This window comes from Arvicanthis niloticus, chromosome 22, assembly GCF_011762505.2.
Source record: "Arvicanthis niloticus isolate mArvNil1 chromosome 22, mArvNil1.pat.X, whole genome shotgun sequence".
Lineage (NCBI taxonomy): Eukaryota > Metazoa > Chordata > Mammalia > Rodentia > Muridae > Arvicanthis > Arvicanthis niloticus.
Genome location: NC_133429.1, coordinates 17204340 through 17223451, shown reverse-complemented (window position 1 = coordinate 17223451; position 19112 = coordinate 17204340). Strand labels below are relative to the sequence as shown.

Below are 19112 nucleotides of genomic sequence, written 5' to 3'. Positions count from 1 at the left end.
GTGTGAAAAATAAAAACCATCCGCTTTTAATTAGCTGGCTGAATGGCCAGACCTGAGGCTCATATATCACGGTCATTTCTGGACAAATTGTGATACGTTTTCCCCAGCTCCAATATATACCTACTGCTTAGTGGCAAGAGGAAGTGAGGAAAGGGGGTCCCAAGAATCAGCCTGTATTGGGAGAATCAGAAACTTGAATGACCACTGGATGGTGCCAGGCACAGGAGGGAAGGTGACCTGATGGGAACTAGGATCACCTAAAGGGGAAAAGACTGTCCCACAGGAAACATCCTTAAAGCCAGGACTTCCGGTGCAGTGGTTTTTCAAGAGAAGATGGATTCAGATATTTTCATGACATCTGATGGTTTTTAAATGTTGATTTCCAACTCAATGTTAAAACACTGGGGCCAAATCCCTGGTCTGCCGTGGTGATGGAGAATCCAATGGTTGACTTTGGTAGAGTGTCCACACTTGCTCGTGTGTCTCAGGCTAGGTAGGGGACTGTCATTACAGAAGGCAGACTTGAACCAAAGAACAAGGGGGCCCATCTAGGTGAACATTTAGGATGAGATTCTTGTCCACTTGGACACTGTGATAATATGAGAGAGAGAGAGAGAGAGGGAGAGGGAGAGGGAGAGGGAGGGGGAGGGGGAGGGGGGAGGGGGGGGGGGGAGGGGGAGGGGGAGGGGAGGGGGAGGGGGAGGGGGAGGGGGAGGGGGAGGGAGAGGGAGAGGGAGAGGGAGAGGGAGAGGGAGAGGGAGAGGGAGAGGGAGAGGGAGAGGGAGAGGGAGAGGGAGAGGGAGAGGGAGAGGGAGAGGGAGAGGGAGAGGGAGAGGGAGAGGGAGAGGGAGAGGGAGAGGGAGAGGGAGAGGGAGAGGGAGAGGGAGAGGGAGAGGGAGGAGAGGGAGAGGGAGAGGGAGGAGAGGGAGAGGGAGAGGGAGGAGAGGGAGAGGGAGAGGGAGGAGAGGGAGAGGGAGAGGGAGAGGGAGAGGGAGAGGGAGAGGGAGAGGGAGAGGGAGAGGGAGAGGGAGAGGGAGAGGGAGAGGGAGAGGGAGAGGGGAGAGAGAGACTGCCTTATAAGCACATCTTCCCTTTGGAGGCTCTGGTCGGTGCAGTCATTGGCTCAGCCCTCACCTTGGCTTCCTCTCTTTGAGCTGCGCTCTTCTGAAAACGATAACCTGTCCGAGTCGGTGCTGTTATCTCTTTTACCCGCACTTATCGAGAATTCTAAACATGGGAAATGAAGAGGAGGAAAAAGAGTGAGAATTTGTGGGAGAAAGTGGGGGGGATACATATCTGAGACTGAGAGCTTTGCCTCAGTGTGAAGGCAGAATTACTGTCAATGCTTCCCAGGATGGAGATGTGAGACGGAGACCCCAGAACCTGCAATGTTAACTCAGCAATGGTGAAGACTGCTCTTGGATACAGGGAGAAGCGATGAGAACAGACCATTTATGGCCAAGGAGATCTCCATTTCCAACATCATCAGCCCATCCTAGTTCCTGAAACCCCGCTGTAGCAATTGATACTTGTCATCTGAGAGCCTACCAGGCCCTGAGTATCCTTGTTTAGAGGAGGAGTCTTGGGAAAGCTAAATCTGAAGCTCTCTTATGAAAACACGTCTCGGCTTTACTTCCGTTTTCCCTCTTGCTCAACATCATTTAAAGAGCTTTGATCAAGTGCCATCACTGATGTCCCTGACAACCAGCTCCCTGCAAGACAAGTTCTCCTTGATTTTAGTTCGCCAGTTTCTGTAGTGTAAATGCTTAGATCAGCTGGGCTCCCTCTGGACTCCCTGTCCTTGTCTGGAATCCTGGAAGTGCTTCAGGCAGTAGCCGAGAATCTTAGCTCTCACCTAATTGCTTTGCCTGCTCCCAGAGGTTAACTCTCTTATGTGCTTGGAGACCAATGTCCATCTGTCCAGTATTCCAGAATTTTCTTCAAGGAGGAAGTGAGCCTAGGCCTAGCTACTCCAGTGTTGCTGGAAATAAAATCTTCTGTTTTGACGTGGCTCCACTTGGATCATGTATAAAATGTTTGTGTAATAGGCTCTCTCTCTGCACTATAACTGACACATGAACGCCAGCACAGTGCTGTTCGTGTTCTAATTATTGAGACTATGTGGTTAAATATTTAACCATATAATTGCATATACAATTGTATTTAAATATATAATACTTAAAGTACTACTAGTGACCCACCTAACCTCATTACCTTTTTAAGCTAAAAGCATTTGCTTTTCCATATGGGCCTCAGGATCATGGTACAAAGTCCTCTCCACTCTGATACTCAACTCCCTGAAAATCCCTTGATAACAGGATTTCTATTATAATTTTATCAAATCCCCACTTATTTCAAGAAAATTGTTAACTTTACAATATCAATTCTTCTGATATGTTCTGCAAACATATTTTTCTATTTGTCAAACCCCCAGGTCATGCACACTGAAGTTGTTGTTTTCCCACTTCAAAGTATTTGTACAGTTCCCAATGAATAAATTTAATTTATTAAGTTAGTATATTAGGTTAACAAAATATAATTGATTTTGTATCTATTTATCAAACTATAGAGGCCTTTAATAATAGTTTTGAGATGCTATTATGTCATCTATAAATGATGTATTTTTGATCTGTCGATGTGTTCATTTTTATTGTTTATATCTGAAACTAACCTGACTTTCCAAATGAATAATATATGATAACAAAGATAGGAAGAGGACTGGCGAGATGGCTCAGTGGTTAAGAGCACTGGCTGTTGGTTCTTCCAGAGGACCTGGGGTTCAATTCCCAGCACCTACATGGCAGCTCACAACTGTCTGTGACTCCAGTTCCAGGGGATCCGACACCGTCACACAGACATACATGCAGGCAAAACACCAATGCACATACAACTAAAAACATTCTGACTATTGAAATAGGTAGCAGAACATTCTAGATAATCAGGGGTATTGACTTATGACCCAGGACTTACTTTCCAAGATTTTTGGAAGAATGTGGTTACTTTTGGTTGACTGGGCTCTTTTTTGCGACTGCTGTATTTGCCATTGTTTCGGAGACAACTTCAGCAGGAAAAATCCATATTTCATGTACTCCTTGAGGAGGAACTCTGTTTTTGCTATTTCACTTCAAAAGAAACAAGGATGTAATTACACCGCCGTGAACGCCTTCTCTCCGTCATTTGCTCGCACAGTGGTACATCGAACCAAACTTGCAAACACAACTGCAGACTACTTCCGGAAGATAGGAGAATACACCCAGAGGCTGGCATTTGAATAAGCAGACCCAGTGGCATGCTCCTATACCATGGGCTGCTGACAGACTTACTCAGCTGGTTTATTTCTGTCAGAAACCTTATATTCTATTAAGCTTTGGGCGTATGAAGAACTCAGAACGTGAAAAGGATGGTGGGAATGTGAGGGGAAGCGACATGGTGTGAGCCTGACATGTGTGAGCAGTGTGCAGAAACCCAGGACGCATGGCTGCACACTCAGCACAGCATTTGAAAATAGGTCTCCTTGGGGCCGGAGAGATGGATCAGAGCGTGAGAATGCATACCGCTCTTGCAGAGGACCTGAGTTTAACTCCCAGTGCCTATGTCAGGTGACTCCCAACCACCAGGGAGATGCGATGCCTCTAACCTCAGGAGGTGCTTGCACCAGTGCACATATCCAGACACACATAATTACATATAAATCTCAAAACAACAGACTCTCTTATTCCCCTCTTTTGGAAGAAACAAGATGACTTGCATCCGTCCATCCAGTAGCCACAGACCTTAGACAACGCCTGGGTTTTCACCATCAATACTTAGGGACTTGAGCTGAATGCTTTCCCCTGCTTCACGTTGGTTTATCCCAATCACGTTTCAATCAGACCCATCAGCAAAGCTGAAAACAGAACAGGAAGGCCCAAGCCTGTCTTCCTCAGTCAGAACCTCATCAGTAGCCTTGCCACTGCTGTGTCACCTCAAACGCTCAGCCTCAACCCCTTACATCAGGGCCTTCCCTCAGCCCAGTATGAGTGGTCTCCAGGGGGTCAGTACGCAGTTTCTTGTGTTCAGTGGTTGGGAGATGGCGAAAGCCCCTCATTCTGCCTCCCAGATGCGTCACGGAGACCACAAGGTGAAAGGATTGCATGACTTCCTTGGAAAGGTTTCCAGAGAAAGTCATTTCTCCTTTTTAAATACTTCCCATTCTTGGGCTGCCTTACCACAAAGGGGCTGCCCCTTCACTGGCTCTACACAAATGAGTGCTCCTTTGTCTCGCTCACCCTTCTAGAATGGTGAGGTATATAAGCAATGAGGTCTCTATTATTATAATAAGGTCTCTGGCAAGGGCATATAGAGGTGTCACTAAATGAACACTAGGCAGAGTATAGTCATTAATGCAAGCACCATGTGCACTGCTCTGCTCACAATGGAGCCAGACGGATAGGAGCAGCTACAGCAATGGTTCTCAACCCTTGGGTCGAGACCCCTTTGAGGGTCACATCTCAGATAGCCTGGATATCCAATATTTACGTTACGATTCATAATAGTAGCAAAATTGCAAAAGTGGCAACAAAATAATGTTATGGTTGGGGAGGGGGGGGTCGCCACAACATGAGGAACTGTATTAAAGGGTCTCAGCGTAATGAAGGTTGAGAACCAGAGGCTCTGGACATACCTGGTAGTGCAAACCTGTAACCTTCCCAGTTAGTTGGGAAACTGAGGCAAGATGCTTAAGGTTTGCCTGAGCTACAGAGTGAGTTCAAACTCAGCCTAGGTAATACAGCAAAGCACTATCTATAAATTAAAAGTAAGGGCTGGAGAGATGGCTCAGTGGTTTAGCACCCTGGCTGTTCTTCCAGAGGTCCTGAGTTCAATTCCCAGCACCCACATTAGCTCACAACCAACTGTAGTGGAATAGTGGAATCTGATTCTCTCTTCTTTTGTGCATGAGAACAGAGCATTTGTATACATAAAATAAATAGATATTTTAAAAATTTTAAAGTAAACCATGCTGAAGATGTACCCAAAGATTTCATTATAGTAGGAAGTGAAGCATCTTCAACCTTAGACTTTTAAATAGAAGAAGCTACTGTGGCCAGAATCTGTTTGAAACTCGTATTTTGGATTACGAACTTAGTGTCTCACAGTGGTCTCAAGTGCCTTTGTTTTTGTTGTTGTTGTTGTTGTTGTTGTTTTGTTTTGTTTTGTTTTGTTTTTGTTTTTCAAGACAAAATTTCTCTGTGTAACAGCCCTGGCTGTCTTAGAACTCACTCTGTAGACCATGCTGGCCTCGAACTCAGAAATCCACCTGCCTCTGCCTCCCAAGTGCTGGGATTAAAGGTGTGCACCACCACTGCCCGGCGCAAGTGCCTTTTTATACATTGAAAATCATTCAACTGAGTTAGTTCCCTTGAATACAGAAGGAGCATACAGGTTTGGAAGAGGGGTGACTGATGATGTCATAATATGAACCCATCCCCGATCCTGTGTTTTTTCTCAGTATAGATCTTAATTTTAACAGAGACGTGAGATTGTGCTAAGGGGTTTGAATACAAAAACTACCAAAGATGAATGTAAGTTGATCATCAAATGCATCCCAGTTGAGATGCGTAAATGTGGGATGACAGGAGTCATACAATGAATAAAAAGGAGGGACATAGGGCATGGCTTTGCTGCTTTTCAGTCATGCCCTCTGCTTCTACATCAACAAGTCAGAGAGCCTTCCCAGAGAGAGGCTTATGTTCTGATACCTAGGCAGACACAGTCGGTAGACTGGCTACTCGTTTAAAGCCTTTCACACTAAGGCACCAGGCTGCTAAATCTATTCCCACCTGGCTTTGCTGGGCATAAGAGTCATAGTGGAATATGGGAATTGGCAGAGGAAAGACAGCACCCCTCACCTCTTTATTGCTTGAACTTCCATGCTTGCTTTCTTGAGCTCTGACGTCATTTGGAGTTTGTTTATTGTTTCTTGTGCTGCCCTAAAAAGGAACACAGATCAGTTAGTTAGTTCATTTGTTTGTTTTTCCGAGAAACTAAAACCAGCAAGCAAAGACTTGGGGAGGGGAGGTATGGCCAGAATAGAAACAGAGAAAGGTGGGGAGAGAGAGAGAGAGAGAGAGAGAGACAGAGAGAGACAGAGACAGAGAGGAGAGGAGTATAGGTGGCCATGAACAGGTAGAGAGTGGGAGAGGAGAATGGGGAGAGAAGGGTCAGAGAGGGAAGAGGATAAGAGGTAAGAGCGACACTTACATTTTGAGAGCATCTACAGATCTCTGGTCATTTTCTCGTAGGAACTCTTCAAAGGACAATGCGTCATCTTGGAGCTTTTTCTCGGCTTTTCTGAGCTGACTTTCTTTCGTGGCTATGAGTCTTTCAAACCTTTTGATGGTGTTCTTCTTGGTCAACACTGCATACTAGGAGCATGGAGAACAAGAATGGGTCAGGTGCACTCCATGGCACATTACCAGAAGGTTCCATGGCGTGGTACACCAGTAGGTTTCAATGGAATCTCCCCAGAGGCGACTGCAGCAAGGGATCACTTGGGTCAGGAGTAATAATAACACCCATAGTGCTGGGCCTGTATCTCATGAGGTTGCTTTGGGGACACTCAGCAGGGAAGTTAAGCCTTCTCCCACTAGCTTTCATTAAAAGACTTAATGTTCTTCTAAAATGGCTGCTACCAATCAAAAAAAAAAAAAAAAAAAAAAAATTATGCCCGTTACCCATGATGCACTCTGGTTTTCTGAACACAAGACAACCAGGCTGTCTGTAGCTACCAAGCTTCCTATCTTCTCTACTAGAAATCAGTTTCAACTCTGGGTGCAGTAATGGATTTCTCCAGGCTGGCCTAAGGGTGTGGGTTATTTAACCAAACCCAGAGATCTGTTTAGATCCTCAAATGTGATTTTGACAACTATCTATTTTTTTTTTTAGTAAGAATATGAGATATGAGACCATATGGATTTCTCTGCCTCTCTCTCTCTCTCTCTCTCTCTCTCTCTCTCTCTCTCTCTCTCTCTCTCTGTGTGTGTGTGTGTGTGTAGGGTAGCTTCTACAGTGGCAGTTTTCTGTCCGACTTCCTTTAAAGGGTCCAACTAGACATCCCATGCTAGAAAATAAAAGCCCAGTGCCAGGAATGCACTACTCTTTTTGAGTTGCTGATCAGTAGAGTTTCATTGACCTCCAAACATTATTGGCTATTGACATCGCTCTTGGTTACCCTCCAAAACTTGACCGTCAGACCTTGTGTCGCCTAGGTTTGTTTGTTTGTCAACTTGGAAAAAAGCTAGAGTCATCAGAGAGGTAGTAGGCGTCTCAATTGGAAAAAAAAAAAAAAAAAAAAAAAAGCATCCATAATATTGGCTTGTGGGCAAGCCTTTGAGATGCTTTCTTGATTAATAATTGATGTGGGTGGAGACAGCTGACTTTGGGCGGGGCCCAGCTGACTTGTGGGTGGTGCCAGCTGACTGTGGGTGGTGCCAGCTGGCTGTGGGCAGTGCCCAGCTGACTGTGAGTGGGGACCGGCTGACTGTGGGCAGAGCTAGCTGGCTGTGGGTGGTGTCAGCTGACTGTGGGCGGGCCCACTAACTGTGGGCAGGCCCAACTGACTGGCTAGTGCTTCCCTTGGGGTAAGTGGTCCTGGAGGGTGTAAGAAAACATGCTGAGCAAACTAAGGGGAAGCAAGGCAGGAAGCAGCACCTCTACGTGACTTCTGCTTCAGTTCTTGTTTCCAGGTTCCTGCCTTGCTTGAGTTGCCAACCTAATTTCCCTCGGTACTCAAGTGATGGACCGATACCTGGAAGCGTAAGGTGAAATAAACCCCCTTCCTTTCTTTTGGTCATGGAATTTTATCACAGCACTAGAAACCTAACTGAGACAATGTACTGCTGAAGAAAGTACATATTGAGTCATAGGTCATGGAGAAAGCAAGGTGACACTGACCCAGAAGCTTCATCCCCACCGGATAGCTTTCATGGTGCTTCGAAGTGTTGTTCATACTACTGGCAGAGACGTAATCATCATTTTCACCCAACTGGAAACTCTATGACCTACAATAATGACTGGCCTGGCAAGATATGCTCACTGGTGCAATAACAGCAACCACTGACTGATCTAAGACCTGCTCTCCACAGGGTAGAACCCAAACCTAGGCCTGTTATCAGGGTCAACAATTTGTGGTTAGATAGGCCCTGGTCCCTCGTGGAGAATCTCTGACTATTATTCTACTAAGTGGACACAGTACTACAACAGCTCTTGTCTCAGGGTTACTGTTGCTGTGATGAAGTATCACGACCCAAAGCAACTCGAGGAGGAAAGGGTTTATTCCACTCACAGTTCCGTATAACATTTCATCACCAAAAGCAGTGAAGGCAGGGACTCAAGCAGGGCAGGAACCTGAAGTCAGATGCTAATGCAGACCCAAGGCAGTGGGGGGAAAGCTGCTTAGAGACTTACTCACTCAGCCTGCTTTCTTATAAAACACAGAACTTCCAGCTCAACGGTAGTCCCGCCCACAACAGGCTGGACCCTCCCACATCAATCACTAATAAAGAAAATGCCCCCACAGACTTGCCTACAGCTAGACCTTGTGGAAGCCCTTTTCTCTCTGATGATTCTAGCTTGTGTCAGGGTGACTTAAAGGCGGACAGAACAACATCTAATGACGTGTTGCTGCAGCCGCTGACAGCTCCTGCCAGTAGAACGTGATAAACACAGAAGTCACGATTGGCCAACAAACTGAGAATAAGACACAGAAATGGAACAGTGTGTATCACATCGATCTCCCCAAGGCTCGGGGATAATTGTGGAAAAGCATATAGAAACGTCGTAAGAGCCAGAGCTCTGAACGATGTTAAGAAAACCATGTTTTCCCAAGGAAAATCCCACATATGAACTCACAGCAATTGGGACACTTCACAAACTCCAACAAATCAAAGCCCCCGCATGAAGGATTGAAGGTGGGCGTAACATCGCTCCTCTAGCCACGGAGCGATTGGTGCTTGATAACTGCTGGGATAGGGACAGTCAGTTTTCTTTAGTGGTGTGGAAAGGTGGGAGAGAAAGAACATTATGAAGACAGGCAGAACTGGAGACGTCAGGGTGGAGAGGAACAGCCTGCCCTGTCACCTGAGGCCACGGTCAAATCTCAGCCCAGTGCTACTACTGAGGGCCATGTCTGGGTCCATGGCCATGCAGCAGCAGGGGTCTGTGTAGAGTCTGTGGCTCGTATTACCACCAAAGGTCATGTGGACCGATGTCCCTGATCAGGGCTGCCTCCTGAGACCATGTTGATGTTCAAAGGCGATGCAGAGTTGGCCCCGCCCCTCACTGGCCGTGATACTCTCCTCCCACCCCCAGTCCGCCAGTAGGGGGAGAGCCGGCCCTGAGGTCCTGAGATTGGATTAGACGGCCCCGCCCCTCACCGGATGCAGCACTCAGGAGAGTGGCTCCTGCATCTCTCCTGGGCAGCACAGTAGAACTAGCTCTGGTGGTGGGGGCATTGGTGAGCTGGCTCCAGAGGCATGAGAGAGAAGCGGGGGTGGGGGGTGAGGGTGGGGGTTGGGGGGGGAGGAAGCTGGCCCTAACACTTGTCGGCTGCAGCATTGGATGAGGTACCAGATGAGGTAGTGCTGGAGAGCTCCTTAGTGGTGAAGGTGTAGAAGGGCTGGTGGACTGACTGACTCAGGCCCAGATCCCCGGCTTTGAGTTGGCCCACCCCAACATCTCCATCTATGAGCTGCTGGAGCATGTGAATGGACTGATCCTGCAGAATCAAAGCTGCGGGATCTCCATGACACACAGGATATCAGAGAGAAGAACCAGTGAGGATTCAGTACTGATGATGTAGCAGAAGCCAGAGGTCTCCAGCCAGACCCACGACTCACTGCAATAGACATTTGCAAGTAAAGATGTGTACACAAGAGTATATACTGTGGGACACACTGACGTTTCCATGATGAGATTTTCATTTGGTTTTGTGATATTTATATTTTTGTTTCCTGGGGTGGGGGGTTTGCAAGGGCAGAGGGTGGATACCAAGGGATGAGGGGATGCGTGGGTTTGGGGTGCCTGATGTTAAATTCACAAAGAATAAGTGAAAAGTTTTAAAAATGTATTTAAATAATACATTGCTAGTAAAGAAAGGACAGTGGGCAGGTGAGAAGATGAGGGTTGATCTGGAATGAGTTGGCGCGTGTGTGAAGTTATCAAAGGATAAGAATGGTATTATTAAGAAGAACAAATTTTTGGATATAGTCGAATGCTCTTTCTGTATTGGTTGAGACGGTTAAGCGGCTTCCCGCTTCTAATCTGTTGACATGTGTTGTGCTTAGCCGTTTTCAAATGCTAAGCTGCTCTCGCCTGCTCAGAATAAGCCCCAATTAACCATAATGGGTTTTCCTTTTTGTGAATTATCATATTTGATTTGTTGAAATTTGTTTGGAATGCTTGCCTCTCACACTCTTATTCTTTTTTTTGGTTTTTCGAGACAGGATTTCTCTGTGTAGCCCTGGCTGTCCTGGAACTCACTCTGTAGACCAGGCTGGCCTCAAACTCAGAAATTCACCTGCCTCTGCCTCCCAAGTGCTGGGATTAAAGGCGTGTGCCAGCACCACCCGGCTCTTATTATTCGTTAAAAGATTTATTATTGTTAGTTACTTACTTACTTAGTTAGTATAGTGTATCTCTCAGCTATCATCAGTTGGGCAGAGACACGAGGTCAGAGGACAACTTAGAGAAGTCAGTTCTATCCTTCCACCATGTTGGTCCCAGATATTGAGCCCGTATATTAAGGTTTCGAACCATGTGCTTTTACCCACTAAGCCATCTCATAGGATCTGTGTTTTCTTTTCTTCTAAAGTCTGTATGTTATTAAGAGATCAGGACAATATTCTTGGTATTAACGGGTTATGTAAAATTAAAATGGTTTTCTCTTAAAATGTCTGCTACAATTAACCAATTGTCTATTAATTAATGTGGATTTTTTTCCTTTGACCTACAAGTTCAATTCGTACAGCAATATAAAGCTATTATGTGCTTTTTTTTTTTCTTGGATAAGCTTTGAAGTTTGTAACTTTCCAGAAATCTGTTCCATCCATGTCAAATTACTGGCATAAAAAAAATCATTCATAGTATTAAACTCACAGTACATTAACATTTACATTTTAGGTGAGAATTTCACATCCCACAAATAATGGAGGGTTGAGGGAGCAGAGAAAAAATGGGGTGAAAGAAACAAGGCGGGATGCTATGAGACCAAGTCAATTTAAAAAATTATCAAGTTACTCAAGTTGCCAAATTTGAGGGATGTATCCCAAGTCTTACCACTGACACTACTGGCAAATTTGATGAGTCCCCCAAACAGCTTCAGGTTTCTGGGTCTCACAAAACTCCAGGGTACAGATTATTACACGGAAAGGAAACGTTAAAGTCAGCCAGAAGAAGAGCCCCATGAGGCAGGGTTTTAGAGCAAGGGTTCTCAACCTTCCTAAGGCTTCAACCCGGCAATCCAGTTCCTAACACTGTGGTGACCCCAACCATAAAATTATTTTGTTGCTACTTTATAACTGTAATTTTGCTACTGCTATGAATCATAATGCAAATATCCTGATATACAGGCTACGTGATAGGCAACCTTCCCAAAGGGGTCGAGACCCACAGGTTGAGAACCACTGGTTTACAGGCTTTCTAGATGCAAAACTTCTAGGACTTTCTCCCATTGGAGTTAGCCCATGGTTCCATTCCTGCATCTGTAGCAATAAACACACCATCCAGCCAACCATGGAATCAACTGAGATTCCCTGGCCTGAATTTCTAAAGAAGCTTCATTCTGTAGACATGATTAATTGGCATCTCTTCAGTCCCCTGACCCTCTCGGTATGACCCCCAAACTGCCACACTGTTGGTTTTTCTGACATGGCCATCCTAAGACTGGCATGTATGGTCAGCCTTACCTTGAAGACATCCTTATAAGCTGTGACATAGGTCACCTTCTAGAAGACAAGGCCAGAGCCAGGCATTGTTTGGGCCAGGTCAACTTTTCTCCAGCTATAGTTTTAGTGATAAACTGACTCCATTATATCACTTGGGATTTGTTATCAACCTGCTTGCGGGACTGGAAAAATACCAGAGCAGAGGACGAGGCACACTTACTCCAAATGCGTTCAAATCCCAGAGAATCTGCCAAGAACCGCCTTCTCCTAGCCAAGACATTAGTTAACAGCAGCAAGGTTTCGCAGTGAAGGAACTAATAATATTAGCAAGCAAAGGCATGGGGTTCTATTCACAACAGTATGGTGTTGTTTATCTGAGTTCTTTCTTGTTGGTTGCAACTGGCCTCAAGGGCAAGCATTAACTTTGGCCTGTATTCCAAAATGTGTGCTATGAGATTAGGAAAGAACAAATACATTTTCATTTGACTTGCTAGCATTCAAGACCCCAACAGATACAGACTATCTGTAAATGATTACAACTTGACAACGCGTATAAACAACAGCCGATTGTCTCTCTTTGTAATTACTCTCCCAGGGTTGCATGCACAGTGTCTCTACTATCTATGGTAAATTAATATGTACACAAGGATAATAAGTAATGTATTGTCATATGGCCTGGAAACAAGATAAAACCTATTAGTTTATAAGATATGTTAAGATCTTCCCTGGTTGGCTGTACTGTGTGTCCATTTAGACACAGTGTCACAGTGTCACAGTCTGACTACATGGGAAGGGAGTCCCAGAACCTTTGCTTTGGAGTGCTTCTAAACTCTGCCCCCTAGGGCTCTTCTGGCTGATTTTAAGATTTTCTTTCCTTGTAACAACACCTGGAAATTTCTCTCTGGTCTGAGTGGTTAGAGAGTGGGAAGATTCCAGAATGTTCTGACTCCCACCATAGTCAACCAGAATACCAACAAAAATCTAAATCAAGTTAGGCTTATCAAGGGCTACTGAGGCTGTTGCAGACATAATTGGAAAAAATATGGATCTTGGGGCCCAATGAGGTCATCCTCTATAAAACTCAAACCACTTCCTGGTATAGAGTATGTGAATGTTAAGTTCTCCAAAGGGAGGGAACTTCGTAATGCCTTGGCACATAATAAGTACTCAATAAATATTGTTCAAGTGAATAAACGCGGGAATGAGCCACTCTGATCAGGCAACAGACTTGAGGGGAAAATCTAATGCCAAGGCAAGTACCTAGCAGTACTATACAAGAAGTCTCCTCGCCAACAAGAGAAAGAAATTGCTTTTAATACCTCAAGTAGAAATCTGTCTCTTTGGTCATTAATAAACTCGTGGACCGTCCTCTTTCTGTCCGCACCTGGAGAAAACATTGAAATAGACGTATGTTTAATTTGCTAGCTTTCAAACCGTGTGCATTATCACAGACACTGTGAATCCAGACTTAGCAAAGGAGCCTTGCCCTCCAGTAAAGTAACTAGTTAGGGAAGGATGACAATCAGTTTTGCCCTGCAGGGAACTGACTAGGAATTCCAAAAATCATTCACGTTTTCTTCACTTTAGAAAATGCTATATATTCCCACTTTCATTCTGCATGAAACCGACAGAGTGCAGCGGTGCAGAGTAACAGTCTCTCGATAAACTCGGAAAAAGAAATCCTACTTCCTAAACAAGCAGAGGACCTGTGCTGCGCTGGGAGGTTCATGTCTCCCCGCAGATGCACAGGGTTTCTTCATCTAACTAGCTGGGAGAGAGATCCTCATTTTCTCTGTGCCTCAGTTTCCTCATCTGTGTGAAGACTCTTCCCCCACCCACAGCTCATGGCTGACAATGTGTGGATGTCATGGAACAGATGTGGAGCTATGTGACTTCAAAGAAGCTTCAAGAGCTCTTAGCTGCAGCCCCTGTGATGTCCTGGACAGGAATTGCTCCTTTAGCAGAGACCCAGACGGGAAGGCAACAAAACTGATAAGTGACTGAGAATTTAAACCCCTGGGATGGGAAGCCACTGCCATCACAATGTGGCTTATTATGAAAGCATAAGGTAGCCCACATAGGAACAGCCCTCTACTTCACAATGATGCTAGAAGAAGGAAATGAGGCCATGGAACATAAAAACACACAGTTTCTCAATCACTACTAGCTGCTATTGTTCAAGCAATACACTTGGGATGAGTCATTTCATTTTACAATCAATCATGGAAGCCACAGTAATTGTTATAATCATTAACAAAATATTTATTGTGAGGGAACCACGGAGTCAGGCAGGCTTTGACCTGAATTCTGCATCTGCTTAGAGATGTGAGATGACTCCACCTCCCGAGCCGTTTTCTTCTGCGAAGAGGAGTTAAAGGTATCTAACCCCATTTTGTTGCAGGTCAAATATAACACACCCAGGTGATTATCGCTTAGAAATAGCTATATTTTTAATACTTTAAAAACTGCACAAACTGGAAACCACCAACAGTCATAACAGTGCATCCCGAAGTTCAGCTACTTCAACATATTTTAAGTCTTGCCTGTTGATACCTCTCCTTAACTTACCCCCACTAGAATATTCTGAAAAACAATAAAACATCTTGGACTAGTTGATCTCTGAGCATTAGTGTGTAACTTTATCAGAGAGTTTAAAGGATAATGTTCTCACCATCCTCAACCCTGACAAACCAACAATTCCTTAACACCATCTTCCGTCTGGCCTGAGATTTCACAATTGTCTTCCCAAACACCTCCATCCCATCATGCACTGGTGCTTTGAAGCACAGTGAAACATATCTGGACAGACAGAGCCTGCAACACAGCCTATTCAGAGTTGTTGATGTGTTTGTATTTGTCTTTGTTTATCCACGCAGGGTTTCTTTGTGTAGCCCTGGCTGTCCTGGAACTCACTCTGTAGACCAAGCTGGCCTCAAACTCAGAGATTCACCTGTCTCTGCCTCCCAAGTGCTGGGATTAAAGGCATGTGCAGCAGTACCACTGCTGGCTCTTTTTGGTTTTGTTTTGTGTGTTTTGATAGGATCTCCTGTAACCCCTGCTGACCTCAAACTTGCTCTAGAGCAGAGGGTGCTCTTGAACTCTGATTCTTCCACCTCTGCTTCCTGAGTGCTGGCACTGCAGGAGTGCCCCTCAACATCTGGTTTGGAGGTGTTTCCTCTAAAAGCAAAGCCAAAGTCTCGATGTTACTGGATAGCGAATCAGCAGGTGGTGTAAGTAACCAACCTGCCACTGGCATTGAAGTATTTGTAAATTTCCTTTGATGGTGGCCTAGCCATTCACCACAAGTGCAAAAACAGAAATACAAGAATCAAGACTCCCCAAGTGGGACCACTGCCTTATTTTACACAGACACACACACATGTGTGTGTACATGTGTTATATATCTATTAATATATGTAATATATGAATATATGTAATAGAATATATTATACTATAATTTTAATATAAATATATAAATATATAAAGTATATTTTTTAAGATCAGAATTCATATAGAGACTGTAAGGTTGAGAAAAAGTGATTTCACTCAGATCAGTCCTTGATTTGAGATGCAATTCAAGGGAGATGCCTTTAAGTGAAAATTCCATATTGCTTGTCTGTGCCACATTGTTGACAGAGCCTCAGATAATGCATAAAAGGTGGATTCTTTTCCTCTGGAGGATCCTGTCCTATGGCAGTCAGTCTTAAGAGACCAGAACTGTTCCATTCCACAGCAGTGACAAGAGGAGGGCTGGATCACCTGCAAAGCCCTGATTTCTAGTTATCTGAGGACTCTGGGGATTGTCACCTCTTTTGCAAGGAACTGTAGACATATTACTTGTGGCTTTACAAGTTCTTCATGGCCCAAGAGTCAACATGGAGGCACAAGTTGGACCCCAGAGGTCTCCCAGACCTGGCGCTATAGCTGGACCCAACTACGGCCTGCCATTTATTGCTCTTCAGTCAAATATACATCTACAAGACCGTCTAAATGGATTAATGTTGCTTGCTTCTTCTTTTTAAGGATTTCTGGGGGTCTGGAAAGTTGGCTCAGCAATTAAGAGCCCTTGTTACTTTTTCAGGCGACCCAGGTGCAATTCCCAACACCCATCTAGAAGCTCAAAACTGACTGTTAACCTCAGTTCCCAGGGGCTCTGACACAGTTATATACATGGGGACAAAACACTCATATGCACAAAATAATAAACAAATAAGACCAAGGGTTTTAAGAAAGATTTATTTATTTTCTATTTTATGTATAAAGTATTTTTGTCCCCTTACATGTATGTCTGAGCATCACATATGGGCTTTATTCCAGAAGGGGACAGAAGAGAGTTCCTGACCTTTAGAACAGGATTTACAGGTTGTGAGCCTCCATGTGGGTGCTGGGAACAGACCCCAAGTCCTCTGGAAGAGCAGCAATCGCTTTTGCTTGCTGAGCTATCTAGCCAGCCTGTCTTTTCCTTAAGATTGATTCATTCATTTTTCTGCATATGAATATTTTGCCTGCATTGATGTACATGCACTCCATATGTGCCTGGTGCCCGAGGAAGACAGAAGAAGGCATTACCTCCCTTCAGACTGGGGTTACAACCGGTGGCAAGCCACTGTGAGGATGCTGGGAACCAAACCCCAGTCCTCTGCAAGAGTAGCAAAGGGCTCTTGACTAAGCCGTCTTTCCAGCCTCATGGCTTGCTTTCTCTATGGGAGCTGGTGAACTCAAAGTCCCTTTTCTCATGAGCCAATCTGGCTTTATTTGGCTGCAAAGTATTTTCATGTGTGGGTGCTTCTTGACCTGTGACATACAGGAAATGCTTATGACACTTCTGATGACCAGGTCACTAAACCAGGCCCATTTTTTTTTTTTTTTTTTTGCATGATAGACATTTGTTCACTCCATCAGCTTCCTAATGTTGTATGTCTGAGTCTCATTTTGAACCACCAAAGCTCCTCCAACCTTAGAAAGTATCTACACTTCCATACCTCAAATAGTACAGCTAGCTAGGGCTACTGAGTTCATATTATTCGGCTTTGACAACATCAACACTATTCTTTGGCGTTGACTTCCTTCCTTCCCAAAAGCAGGAGAAGAGTAAGGATCTTCTTGAGAAAGTGTCTTCTTACCTAAGCTGCTTTCTTTTTGTTCTCAGGCCTATGGTAAAGATCTTACCTGCCATATTGTAACAGGCCTCAGAACCTAACATGAACAACACCATGTTAAAGGTACCAGCACATGGGCCAAAATGGGAACAAAGACCTAGTCCATAGTTCTAGAAAAGTCCACAAACAAGTCCTTAAATATACTAACCTACTAACCTTGCTGTTTTCTGTTTTCGCTTCTGTACTTCTGTGTCTTGCTGTGTGTGTGTGTGTGTGTGTGTGTGTGTGTGTGTGTGTGTGTGTGTGTTATTTTGTTTTTTACATAAAAAACAAATGGTTTGGGCAAGTTTCTCATGTAGCCACTGACCAGCAATCAAGACTTCCCTTTAGACTCTAAGAATGTCTGTGTTGGCCTGACAGTGGTGACACATGCCTTAAATCTCAACAGAGGCAGAGGCAAGTAGATCTCTGAGTTCCGGGCCAACCTGGTCTGTAGCAATTGTTCCAGGACAGCCATGGGCTACACAGGAAAAAAAAAGGGAGGGGGGGTTCTCATGTGGTGGTCTTTGGTAAGTTTATCTTACAACAGTAGAGCACCATTGATTTTTGTCTCAGCAACAGAAAATCTCCCAAACCTACAATGAATAGCAAATATCCAAAAGAATATCTTAAGACTAAGAATAGAGAATGGAAAGACGGCTCACTGGTTAAGAGCACTGGCTGCTTTTCCAGAGGACCCAGGTTCAATTCCCAGCACCCACATGGCAGCTCTCAGTTGCCTGTAACTCCAGTTCTAGGTTATCTGAATGTACATAAAATAAAAAAATAAATAAGTTATATATACATATATGTGTATATACATATGTATATATGTATATGAAATACCAATGTACATCAAATAAATAAGTTATATATACATATATGTGTATATACATGTATTTACATATGGATATATGTATATATATATATACGTATATAAAATACCAATGTACATCAAATAAATAAGTTATATATACATATGTGTATGTACATGTATATACATATGGATAGATTATATATGTGCATATGAAATACCAATGTACATCAAATAAATAAGTTATATATACATATATGTATATACATATGGATAGATTATATATATGTATATGAAATACCAATGTACATCAAATAAATAAGTTATAATATATACATACACACACATATACACATACATATACATGAGTGACTAAGAGTAACGATGACTTACTAGCTTAGGATTTCAATTGCTGTGGAGAGACACCATGACCACAGCAACTCTTATAAGCGCTAACATTGAATTGGGCCCAGCTTATAGTTTCCATTATCATCATGGCAGGAAGCATGGCAGTGTGCAGGCAGACATGAGGCTGGGGGAACCGAGAGTTCTACATCTTGATTAGCAGGAAACCAAGAGGAGGGTACATTTCTTTCACACTTGGCACAGTTTAAACATTTAAGATGACAAAACCCGCCCCTGCGGTGACAAACTTCCTCTAATAAGACCATACCTGCTCATAGTACCGCTACCTATGAGGCAAGCATTCAAACGTGTGAGTCTGTAGAGGCTAAACTTCTTCGAACCACCGCGCTTACCTTCTGTCAGTCTGAGAATAAGAGTAGGATCTAGCCCCAGACGTTCATAGGAAGCACCACCTGCCTCGGCAAAAAAAGCCAGCTGGCCAAGGTGCGAGCGGCTCTTCATTCGGGAGGAAAACGTAGTCTTTTGGTAGATTTTCATGCTGTGGTTCTTCATTCTTTCCTGCCCAGGGTGCAAAAGCGTGAAAGGAATTTTAATGCACCAAAGTATTATATTGTTATAATGGTGCTCACATGTAAAGAGCAAACACCTTTGGCCTTAAGCAGGCCCTGAGCTCACCTGGGAAAGAATGTGCCCAGCATCCTTTGCTTTCTTATATGGAGACAAGAATTAGGTTCCAAAGGCGGGCCTTATATAAACTGTCTCAGAAACGGAGACAGGAAAATGTCTCTCCAGATTAAATACAGGGAAAATATGGAAATTTCAAAGATTTTTAACCTGCTGGAGCTGAAATTAAAGGGAGGCAGACTTCCACAG

General features: G+C 44.1%; 1 protein-coding gene across 2 annotated transcripts in view; it reads right to left on the bottom strand.

The window, feature by feature from the left end:
• Ccdc38 (coiled-coil domain containing 38) overlaps positions 1–19112 on the bottom strand; it is a 43779-nt gene that overhangs the window by 15342 nt on the left and 9325 nt on the right. For both annotated transcript variants that reach the window (XM_076920007.1, XM_076920008.1), the window contains exons 4-9: positions 18632–18797; positions 13241–13305; positions 6241–6404; positions 5889–5969; positions 2971–3122; positions 1135–1227 (exon numbers count right to left, since the gene is read on the bottom strand). In XM_076920007.1, coding sequence (XP_076776122.1) covers positions 1135–1227; positions 2971–3122; positions 5889–5969; positions 6241–6404; positions 13241–13305; positions 18632–18797 — 721 coding nt within the window. The remainder of the gene's footprint in view (positions 1–1134; positions 1228–2970; positions 3123–5888; positions 5970–6240; positions 6405–13240; positions 13306–18631; positions 18798–19112) is intronic.